We start from the raw sequence: 11,955 nt of genomic DNA, 5'->3' as shown, positions 1-11,955 counted from the left end.
CCTGTGACTAGTCCCATCGAAGGATTAGGGTCAAAATGTATCTGATGTTGGTTCGTTGGGGATAGCGTTCTATTGTTTCAGGCTTAATTTGAAACAAATATTGTTCCTAATCCTGTTTTTATTCAAGCAAAATACCTATTGGGAATACTCCTGAGTAAGGATAGCAGGATCAAATTATTCTTGGTCACATACGTGAAGATTTAGACAATTTCTTAATCTGAAATGGTGTTACAAATATTCATTTAGGGCTCAATCCTACTCCCATTCTAATCAATGGCAAAACCCCTATTGACGTGTGTGACACAGGATTGGTTCGTAAAATATTAACAGATAAATCCCTCGAACAATAATCACTTTCCAGAAATCTCAGTCAGCTAATGGTGTTTTGAAGGAGATCTCTGCCTTACTGTACTCTCAAAATTAAGATAATGAAAAACAAATTATTATTAAGAGCGGGGCCCAAAAAATGTGTATGTTCCAAGGTATGTTGCTCTTGCACTGAATATTCATATTTTGTGTAGCTGGACACCTTCAAACTATGGACAAGGGTATATTCGTGTGCTTTATCCTCCTGGGCATGGCGATTCAGAGCAGCCAGGGATGCTACTGTGAACATTACCCCTGGGGATCATGGTCAAGCTGTTCAAAAACTTGCAATTATGGAACCCAGACCAGGCAAAGGTACGTGTGAACTGCCATATTGATTTTACCTCTTCACTTTTCTGTTTCTGGTGGACTGTTAGGAAACTATCACTTTGGGGCTGGCAAATCTAAAAGTACCCAAGGACTTGCAGTACGCTGTGCACAAATCTTATTTTTCTTTTGGAAGTTGTTGCATCCATAACCTATAAGGAAAAAAGAACAGTTGGCCTGTCCCCGTGCTTAGATGATGATTAGATACATAAAGTTTAAATTCTCATCAGAAAATACATTTAAAAAAAATTGAGATGTCTCCAAGTGAGTCTTCCTTGCTCACGAACCTTGTAGTGAGGACATAGAAAAGCTCAATATTAATTTATTCTGGTAATGATGGGTTCAGTCCTGCATTGCTCCAGTAAGCAGTATATATGTGAGTGACCCACCATCATCCAAGCCAACTCAGGAGTGATATTGATGAGCTTCAGAGTGCTGCGCTCCTTGACTGCAAGGTCCGGCCGTTGCAATGCACTGCCTTTGAACAGGTATAAAGGAGTCAAACTTGGCAATCTCAAAAAAGCTTGTCTCGTAAATATTGAATTCTGCAACAGTGTTTTAATTCTTAAACAGAAGGTAAATCAAGCCTAACTTCGGAAGTACAGGTTTCCTTGTTACATTGATATATCATCCAACTGGATTCTTCTTTCTTTCACGCATGGAAGCCGCTCCTTATCTGGTTATTAAAATCTGATCTTTTTCTGTTCGCATCTGCTGGCACTTTGCCATAGAGATGGACCTGAATCAAGACTCCTGTTCCATTAAACCTCGAACATGGAAGAAGTTTGGTTGGGTTGGATCCAAATTCATAACTGTCCCTTGTCATTATAGTGATTGGAACCCAAAAACCTCAGATGTGAACATCTCCCACCCCAAAGCTGGAAGAAGCTCGCCTCTGGATCCAAACTTTGCAGCTGGTTCCCACTTTTTAACAGGGCTCTAACTAAATTAATTTTAACTTTTTACATTTTAGGCAAATAAAAGTGGATGATTATTATAGAAAAAACTTCTGTGACCAATTGTGCACAAAGCAGGAATCCCGGGCATGTAACGAGCAGGCATGTCCTATCAACTGTCAGCTTGGAGACTTTGGTCCTTGGTCGGAATGTGACCCGTGTGTTAAAAAACAAGTACGTGGAAAATAAATTTGATGGATGAGTGTGAGGACATGTGACTGTTTTATTTGCATTTCAGATACTGAACCACATGGCAAACTGATTTGCACAGCCCAAGGGAACAGGGGAAATCAATAATAAATTGGCATCAGGGCAGGAATAGGAGGCAGTCAGTTAAAAGAAACAGCTCAGAATAGAGAGAGAAGTAACATGCTGGGATACCACAAATCATTGTCACACACATATTCATACAAAAAGGCACCAAATTTGCCAAGTCTCCTTTCTCCAGGGGTAGTGTCATTACTAGGAACAAGTCTCCCGTGGATGTAGTAAATTCTGCCATCAAAGTAACAAGTCTCTTTGGGTCACCCCAAAATGACAGCGGTGTATGAATATTTCACAGTATTTGTCAATACATTCTAAAGTGGGGAATAATTACATTGATGGGGTCAGATCATCCACTTTAATGGGATTAAAAAAAAAAGATAAAAAGGGTACAAATACTGTCCTAGTCTGGCAGTGGGAATTAAGACTGCTTCTTTCAACATTCATTCCAACTCTGCGTCTAAAGGCAAGAGTTTCAAAAGTATTTAGCACCTAATTAAATATTTAAGATCAGATTTTCAAAGGTATTTCAGAATCCGATGAGACTAATCCAGGTAGCTAATTCTTAAGAGAGCCATGCCACCAAAATGCAGCATGAATCCAGAAAGAAGCATATAATGGCTTGCCCATCTCATGGATGCCCTGAGCCATGTGGGATTTCCCTCATGGAAGGCAGATTATCCCATTGTGGCATTTTACACCTTCCTCTGAATTATCTGGTGCTGCCATTGTCTGAGATGGGATATTGGGTTAGATGGGCCATGGGGCTGATCCAGTTAGGCAATTGGTATGTTCTGTGGAATTTCAGACATCTATGTGCTTAGATAATCATGCTTCCTGCAGCAACGCAGGCTACCAAATTGCTCCGCCCAAGTGGGATGAGTGGGGAAGCATGGATGTTTTCCTTAGGAGGTGATTTAGCTCATGTGGCATTTGTGTGGAGAAGGTGCTCTACCGTCATCCTGCACCATCTTCTCTCTAGAGCCAGGCAGAGCTGGTGCAGAAAGGGACAGCAGAAATAGAGAAACACAGCAGCAGCTCCACATACAAACACTAAGAGCTTCGGGGAGCAATAACTCATATCTTCATGGTGCATTTTTTAAACTTTACAGAAAAGGGGTACTGGAATAATTTGTATAGTGGGGGGTTTCAGAACCACTGAACCAAACTGTAAAGCCTGTATATGCTGGAAACCACTTCAAGCCAAGGGGTGCAGTAGCACCCCTAGTATCCCTAGTTCCAGCACCTATAGTACAGAACCCTCAGCCCCTCTTGTTTACTCAGTTTGTGTTTAGAAACATGTATATGAAATACTGCCTTGTTTTTAATCACATAGATAGCGATGCAGTGTATTTTTCTGTTTCAAGCTAAAAAATTGGCTTGCATTGGTAATCTGCTCCACCCTACCCTCATACGCGTTCCCCTCCAGCCTTGTACAAATCTCTCTCTGGGCTCTGGATGATGCTTGGCAGCTTTATCTAAATGACCTTGAAGACAGAAGGGTGTGATTTTTTCAAAACAAATACAAAGATAAGACTAAATAAATTCCAAATGATTGGAAAGGATGACATGGGCTGAGAGATGGTGCATAGAACTCAGCATAGTTAATATAGTAATGCAGTTATGGATCACAAATAATCACAAACAATGAAGCCTAGAAGGAAACATGATCGTGACTGCAAACAAAGATACATAGTGGGTCTAATTCTGCTCTGCCTAATCCTGGAGTTACACCCACGCAATTCATGCAACTCCAGTTCTAGTCAGCAGCGACCAGTTGTGTATAGCTCTGCCCACCGCTCATTAATACTATCCTACTAGTGAATAGGTAAACACAAAAATAACCCCTCAGTTTTTCCTTGGTTTCCTTTCAGTTTCGTGTCAGGTCCTTGCGGCGCCCATCTCAGTTCAGGGGACAGGCCTGTACTGAACAATTGGTGGATTCCCGGAGATGCTTCCCAACTAAACTTTGGAACGTAGAGGAAGTTGACTGCAGGAATAAGTTCCAGTGTGAAAATGGTAATGGTGCTATTCACTCCATAACCACTATATCAGATGTTCAAATCAAAATAATAAAGGTAATAGGCTGCTTATTTGAAAAATGCCATGCTGTGTGTACTCTGCAAATCCTTCATATGCATTTGTGGAGTTTTGGAAAGACGTTAAAGAGAATGGATTGCCAATGCATTTGTGTGCAAAATAGGCGCTTTATATCTTTGTGCTGCTTCCTTCTGTCTTCATTGCGTCCACAAGAAACTTAAGCCAGGGCAGATTGTCCAGTGAGCTCTGTTTACTGAAGAACAGCAGTGCTCTAACAAGAAGAGATTCTTTGCATGGGTTCTTCTGTGTGTGTACATGGCTCTTTAGAGTTTTAGGACTTGTTTTGTACCAGTTTAACTGAACTAGTGCAAAGTTCTGGGTGGACTCTCTTAAGTAGATTTAAAGGTGGCTTATGTAGGTTTAGCTTTGGCCTGTTCCTCGATGAAAATAAGCCCGAGTTAAACAAAGAAAGTATGTTCACATAGGCTTTTGGCAAATCTTAAGTTAAACCAGGGCAATTCTATATGTGACCAACCAGTAGATCAAGAGAAGCTGCTCCCAGCTAGAACAACGAAGGCATTTCTGTTATTTCCGTAGAGTTCTTTTCTTCCTGCAGACTCATACCCCCTAATTATTGAAGGATTAGAAGCATCTCTGTCTTACCCTCATTCTAATGGACAGACCTATCGTATGAAAAATATTTTGGTTTCTGTGGTTTCTCTGGAACAGGTCGCTGCATTGCCAAAAGTTTGGAGTGCAATGGAGAGAACGACTGTGGGGACAAGTCAGATGAAAGGGACTGTCGACGGATAAAGACCGTGTGCAACAGGAGATATGAGAGTATCCCCAGTGTACAGTTAATGGGTAATGGGTATGTTGCTTTTGCTTGCCCTTTTCAGGTTGTGGTGTTTTTATCTTATTAATATTTACGTAAATGACGTTTTTAGTCTCTGAAGGCTGCACTGGTACATTAGTGAATCCAATTGCACCAAATACCTGGTATCTTTTTATTAAGAATGTCAAAAAATTATAAGAATATAATTAAGCACCGAGGCATAGCACTCCCTTGTTTCCTATACAGGATGCAATAGAGAGAGCATTCCAAGCACTAGTCTCTGGGGCGTTGGGCCCCCACCCATGGGCACTCTTGGCAGCCTGGTCTCCTCACAATTTAACTGAGCATTTCTGATGTGTCTGAGCCCTTCTGTTGGTTGGAGAATGTTTCCCTAAACATCTCTTATTCTGCACTACATGTGAATTTCTTTGATTAGATTTTTACCCATCATCATTTTAAAGTTGTTTTGTTTGCTACAGTCAGCTGAAAAGAATAATTTTACTGGGTGACTGTATGCAACTCGCTCTTCTGCCAAAGAGTGCTTCTAATCCAGAATTAAATCCAAAGACCCAAAGCATAGCACAGAGGGGGTATATGTGCAGCCTCTTCAAACATTACAGCTCTAGGTACTCCAGTTCCCCAGTGATGGGTGTGACATGGGGTTCTGGATGAATAGAGACAGAAAAGCAGGAAAGTATAGGTGCATTTTTGTGATGCATTCTTCATGAGTTCGGAACTCTTGTAGGAAGAATTTCTTTCAAAGCATCAACATAAAATCCTTTGATTAGATCCTTAGTTGATGTAAACCTGCATTCTCTTCAACTATGTTGATTTACACCAGGTTTTAGCCTATTATTTTTCCCTGCCTTTTTAACTTCTGAAAATTACTTTCTTTCTAGTTTTCATCTTCTGGCTGGAGAGAGCCGAGGAGAAATCCTTGATAACTCATTCAACGGAGGAAAATGCACAACTGTAAAAGGCAATGACACCAGGAAATCATTCCGTGTTCCTGCAAATCTTGAGACTATCCGCTTTCAGGTACTGTCTGAGGAGTAAAGCCACTAAACAACAGCTCTGCTATGAGATGTCCATATGAGAGAGATAGGTATGTTAAGCAGTGATATATTCTAGATTATGACTCAAGAAAAGTACCTAAGGGCTATGACCAGGTACAGTAACTCCTCACTTAACATTGTAGTTATGTTCCTGAAAAATGCAACTTTAAGTGAAACGATGTTAAACGAATCCAGTTTTCCCTTAATATTTAATGTAAATGCGGGGGATTAGGTTCCAAGGAAATTTTTTGGGGGCAGACAAAAGGCATTATAAACTGTACAGTACTGTACTATGGTTGGGAAGTGCCCCTAGCTTACCCCCTACAGGCACAGCTTGTTACAGGCAAGGATACCTTTGCAGTGGCAGCTTCCCTGGAGAAGAACAGGCTCCGACTTTGCCGGGGGATTCTCCAGGCCCGCCTCTTCCTGTCCCTGCTCCACTCCAGGTCCACCTCTTCTCATCCCTACTCCACCTTCTCTCTGGAGCAGCCGCATCCCCACTCCTTCCCCCCCTCCAAAGTCCTAAGCGCTGCCGAACAGCTGTTTGGTGGTGAGGGAAGCACTGGGAAGAAGGCGGAGAAGGCAGAGACGAGGAACTTGTGCAATGTTCCCTTGTAAAGTCGCTGCTCTTCCACAGAATCTTACAAGCAGTAGACAGAGCAGGCAGCCAAACAATGTTATAAGGGAGCATTGCACAACTTTAAACAAGCATGTTCCCTAATTGAGCAGCGATGTAACTTTGAAACAATGTTAAGCAGGAGGACGTTAAGTGAGGAGTTACTTTATATCACTTTGGAGACAGATCACTACAGATCTTTATTGATGTTGTCGGAGAAAAACTCAGTTCTCACTCTTTGGTTGGGTGCAGCAAAATCAAACACTTTATTTATTCTCACTTTATTTATTGCAAAGAGGGAGGGAGTACCCTAGGACACAGGGTTTCCCCCTCCTAGGCAGGTCTCTTCACTGGTAAACAATTACAGCAAGCATTTATACTTTTTTGTTAAGTACAATAATGAGCAACAGCTGCATTTTGTTTATACATAGGCCATCTTGTTATCTTATTTTTCTCACTTCTATTCAGACGCCAATTTACATTCCTCATTATCGACACAAGGTCGCAACGACTTCTCCCACAGTTCTTTCCCACTCGCTTCACACAATCCCAGCGACACAAGATTGCAACGACTTCTCCCACAGTTCTTTCCCACTCACTTCTACAAATCTCGCGTTATTAGGGTTACAGCTAGGCTAACTCTTGCTAACGGAGACTGTCTTGCATTAAGATCCCCTACAAATCCCTGTCAGTTCTTTCTCTACTTCCACAATGTCAATGGCAGCTCTGTCGATGGAATAAGGGCAAAATGTGCAACAAGGTCCATGCTATGGATGAGGTCCACATTGCAGATTTTGTCCTAACTGCAGCCATATTTTTTATCAGTGACATAAGAGGTGTGATTGCACAAAGACCACACTTCCAAAGGCGCTTTGTAAAGAGTTTAACTGGATTTGCTTGTACACAGCTTGTAGATTTAGTAGCCATCCAGGTTCAAGTGTAGAAGAGTGCAGAAATGTTTAATTATGGGAGCAGCAAATTGTTTTGCTCAATGTGTCTGCAAAGCTGTCCTCATGACATAGTGAGTTTTCATCCACCAATAGAGATTAGCAAATTACAGAAGGTTTCGAGGTTTGTGCTGTATGTACATCTGGATTTGTACATACATGTATACCACATGCTTTGGGCTGGAAAGGTCATTGGACCAGAATCTCCCTCTTACATTCCAGTGCTTTGTAGTTTGAAATGGGCTAGAGATTCTATGAGAATAGCCTTGCTCATAGTATTTTACTTCTTTCTGTCCTGCTCCCAGCTTAAATCAAAGAGTGGAGCAATGTGCAGAACAAGAAATGGACAAAAATCCAATCAAACTAACATAAACTTAACTTTTTCAAATTCCCCAAAATGTTTTATTTTGGATTTGCTTGAGTTTGGGCTGAAAATGTGGATCGTTTCTTGTTTTATGCAAATCAGTTGTCTCATCCCTTGCAAGTAACTTCGTACATGCAACTGCAGAAGGGCTGAGCTCCTTTGAATATCAACAGCTTTGGAAAGCATATTGAAAGTGGAAAATATTAAGGCTTTTCAGACATATTTTCAAAGTCTGACATGTCAGTTGCACTTGAAACTTTGTACATTCAAACATGTATTTGATATATAAATGAATAACTGCATGCAAAAACACCCATTTCACCTATTTTCATATCCACATGCCTTTCTGTGCATATACCTTTTGCACATTTTAACCATCAGCTTCTAAAAACAGTCCCTCATGTAATGAATGGACTTTTTTTGTCATTTTGTCATTCAAATGTGTTGCTCCCAGAAAATTTTAGAACTTCATTATTTAATAATATTCCAATGAACAACCCATTTCTGCTTCTCTAGGTGGAAAATGAAGAGGATGATGTGGCATCGGATTTCTATCAGGATATAATTCCTCTGCACACAGAATCTGATAGTTATGCTTCACACACTGGCTCTGGAAGAAGCTCTTCTGGGATCCCAGGTCTCTTCTCAAAAAAGAGACGTGTAAAAATCACATCATCTTCCTCCTTCAAGGAAGCCATTGAAGCCTCATATAAAAAGGTATAATAAACTAGATCTCATATTTTATTATTTCTTTCGCTCTCCATTTGTTCAATTCCAGGAATGGCAGATTTTCAAAAGATTACATTTTATAATCAAGCTAGCACAAAAATTTATTCTATGCTAAATGAGAGAAAGGAATATGGGTACTCAGGGCTGAAATGATTGTCAAACCCAGATTACCTCTTACTTTAAGAATCGGCAATTTTGTTCACTTGAGTGAAATATAAACATTGTTTTTTCACACATGGGTTATCACCTTGCCCTTAAATGACTTCTAAGAGATAGAACCACATTTTATACCCATAAAATTTCATTAGACTTGCATATAAATGAGAATTTTTTCTTCCTTATGCCACAAGAGATATCTATAATATACCTTTAAACACATACAACTGTGTGGAAAAGTACCACGTCAACACATCATAGGTTACCTCTCTTCTAAGAGTACGTCAGAGTTGAGACTAACAGATCAGATAACCCTACCCTTCACTCCAAGCCCAGACAGTTGGTTGAGAAAATGGCCTAGATGAAATAAAGTTCAACAAGGATTTGTGATTTTATAAATATGAGAATAAATCCAGATTATTTTTCACCTCTGGTTACTCTTGCCTTATAATACCAGAGTCTTGGAACTGTCAAGTTATTAATAGTCTATCCAATAGTTGTCAAATATCAGAGGGGTAGTCGTGTTAGTCTGGATCTGTAAAAGCAGCAAAGAATCCTGTGGCACCTTATAGACTAACAGACGTTTTGGAGCGTGAGCTTTCGTGTGGTGATACCAAACTCAGTCAGACCGCAGGTAGTGGAAATTCCAGGGTAGGTATATATATATGTAGCAAGCAAGTAAGAACGAGGTTAGTTCATCAGAGAGGATGGGCCCGTGTTCTAGCAGTAAGTTGAAAACCAAGGGAGAGAAACGGTTTCTTAATTGCAAGCATTCACAGTCTTTGTTTAGTCCGAGCTGATGGTGTCAGAATTGCAGTGAACTGAAGCTTAGCAGTTCTCTTTTTGAAGTTGGTTGAAGTTTTTTGCTGCAGGATGCCACCTAAGGTCTGCTAAGTGTGGCCAGGAGTTGAAGTGCTCTCGCTACACGGTTTATGTATATTGCATTCCTATATTGATTGTGTCCATTTATCTTTTCGTAGTGACTGATCAGTTTGGCCGATGTTACATAGATCGAGGGGCGTTGCTGCATATAGATGGCGTATATACATTGGTGGATCGTGCAGTGAAATGAACCAATGGGGTGTGATGATCTGGTTAGGTCCTGTGATGGGTCCGCTGTGTAGATATTGGGCAAGTTGGCTCGAGGTGTTTGCATGGATTGGTTCCTGAGAGTAGAGTTACTATGGTACGCGTGTGGTTGCTGGTAAAGAATAGTTTCAGGTTGAGGTTGTCTGTGGACTCACTAGGCCATCACATTACAGCCCCACTAAACCCCTCCAACGCGGATCATCAGAGATCTACAACCCATCCTGGACATGACCCAACTGTTCACACAGGTCTTGGTGGCAGGCAATCTTGCCCACAGACAACTGCCAACCTGAAACGTATTTCTCACTCAGCAACTGCACACCGTCCATAGTAACTTCCTCAGGAACCAATCCTGAAAACAACTTTCGATGCAACTCTGCCCATATCTAACCTAGCGACACCAGTCACAGGACCTAAACCAATCAGCCACACCCTCATTGAGTTCATTTCACCGCACGTCCTACCATGTATAATATACGATCATTGCCAGCAACGCCCCATCTGCTGATGTACATCGCAAACTGGACAGATCACTACGAAAGAATAAATGGACACAAAATCAGATATCAGGAATGGCAATAGTACAAAAAACCTGTAGGTAAGCACTTAACCTCCCTGCACAACTATAGCAGACCTTAATGTGCCATCTGCAGAATAAAAACTTCAGACCAGACTTCAAAAGAGAAACTCGCTGAGCTTCAGTCATCTGCAAATTGCACAATCAGCTCGGACTAACACAAGCTGTGGAATGGCTTGCCATACAGAACCAGTTCTCCTCCTTGGTTTTCACACTCTACTTGCTAGAACAAGGGCCATCCTCCGCTGATTCGAACTAAACTCGTAATTCTCTAGCTTTTTGCTAGCAATATATATACTACCCCTGAAATTTCCACTACCTGCGTCTGCGAAGTGGGTATTCACCCACGAAAGCTCACGCTCCAAAACGTCTGTTAGGCTATAAAGTGCCACAGGATTATCCAATAGTTATTTAACTAGAGCATACCTTGATTCAAAGATTTCCAGTGATACAAAATCCCTGGTAAATTGTCCAATGGTTAATCACCCTCACTGTTGTTGTTGTTCTTTTTAAATAGCACCTTATATCTAATCTGAATTTGTCCAGCTTCACTTTCTAGCAATTGAATCTTGTTATATATTTGTTGGCTAAATTGAAGAGCCTGCTACGATCAAATTTCTGTTTCCTGTGTATACACTTACAGACAGCAATAAAGTCACCCTTTGACCTTCTTGCTGATAAATTAACTAGATTAAGCTCATTTTTCAAATCTTTTAATCATATTCATGACTCTTCTCTGACCCTTCTCAAATTACATAACATTTATTACTTGTCCTATTCTGTATGTTAAATTTAGGAAGAGCTGTGACAAAGTTATCTAGTTTTCAAAGGTACAAGCAGAATATCTTTAAGACCATTCCTTGTGAATTAATTGGTTAATAACTGCACAGTTCTTTTGTTCAAAATGCTATCCAATGCAAAGTATTGCCATTATTTTTTCTTACTGAACTCCTACCCTGCCAATGAAAAGGAACATTGCTTTGAGACCAATTGATTGTCAGGATGTACCAGAAGTATTTGGCAGGTCAATAACTGCCTGTTCTAAAGTCCGTTGAAATCAGCAGAGAGACTCGTTCAGATTTTAATGGATTTTGGATTAAGCCCGTTTGCTTTGATAGGTGATCCTAGTACACTGGGCAACAGTAAATTGGTTAAGATTGAGTTTGAACTACTTAATTCAAGAAACCATTCTCCACAAAAACAGGGTAGTTTTCAATGTGCAGCACTTTTCTTTGCTACTTATATATATATTTGAATCCAAAATGAATGAACACAAAATCACAAAAATGCTGACATTAGCATATCAAATAAAACATGTGGCTTATGATGTTTTTAATAAAAGGATAATTTCCCCCCAATATGAAAAAAAATTATAGTAGTTTTTAATGTCTGCAGTGAAGCGATAAGCTTCTTCCAAAAACTATTATTTTTTCATATCTTAGCAGCTGCCAAGAATCCTGTTGAGTGGAGAGGGAAGAGTTTTTAATAAGAATATATCCATATGGTTTTTCATGCTGTGACAAAGTTCCTCCTCCACCTTGGTGGGTCCTGCGCTTATTGGCGGATTTGTTCACCTCAGTGATCTTCCCTTCTTGTGGAATCCACAGTCTGCGTCAGCTCCTCCTGTGTCTGAT

General features: G+C 40.5%; 1 protein-coding gene across 1 annotated transcript in view; it reads left to right on the top strand.

Annotated features, from left to right (window-relative positions):
* The first annotated feature begins 513 nt into the window (after positions 1 to 513).
* C6 (complement C6) overlaps positions 514 to 11,955 on the top strand; it is a 40,032-nt gene continuing 28,590 nt past the window's right edge. The window contains exons 1-6 of the mRNA XM_032802647.2: positions 514 to 681; positions 1,667 to 1,823; positions 3,788 to 3,932; positions 4,683 to 4,824; positions 5,688 to 5,826; positions 8,287 to 8,487. Coding sequence (XP_032658538.1) covers positions 539 to 681; positions 1,667 to 1,823; positions 3,788 to 3,932; positions 4,683 to 4,824; positions 5,688 to 5,826; positions 8,287 to 8,487 — 927 coding nt within the window. The 5' untranslated portion in view covers positions 514 to 538. The remainder of the gene's footprint in view (positions 682 to 1,666; positions 1,824 to 3,787; positions 3,933 to 4,682; positions 4,825 to 5,687; positions 5,827 to 8,286; positions 8,488 to 11,955) is intronic.

This window comes from Chelonoidis abingdonii, chromosome 6 (genome assembly GCF_003597395.2).
Source record: "Chelonoidis abingdonii isolate Lonesome George chromosome 6, CheloAbing_2.0, whole genome shotgun sequence".
Taxonomy (NCBI): Eukaryota; Metazoa; Chordata; order Testudines; family Testudinidae; genus Chelonoidis; species Chelonoidis abingdonii.
The sequence above is the reverse complement of the archived record's forward strand: the minus strand, read 5'-3'. Positions and strand labels throughout refer to the sequence as shown.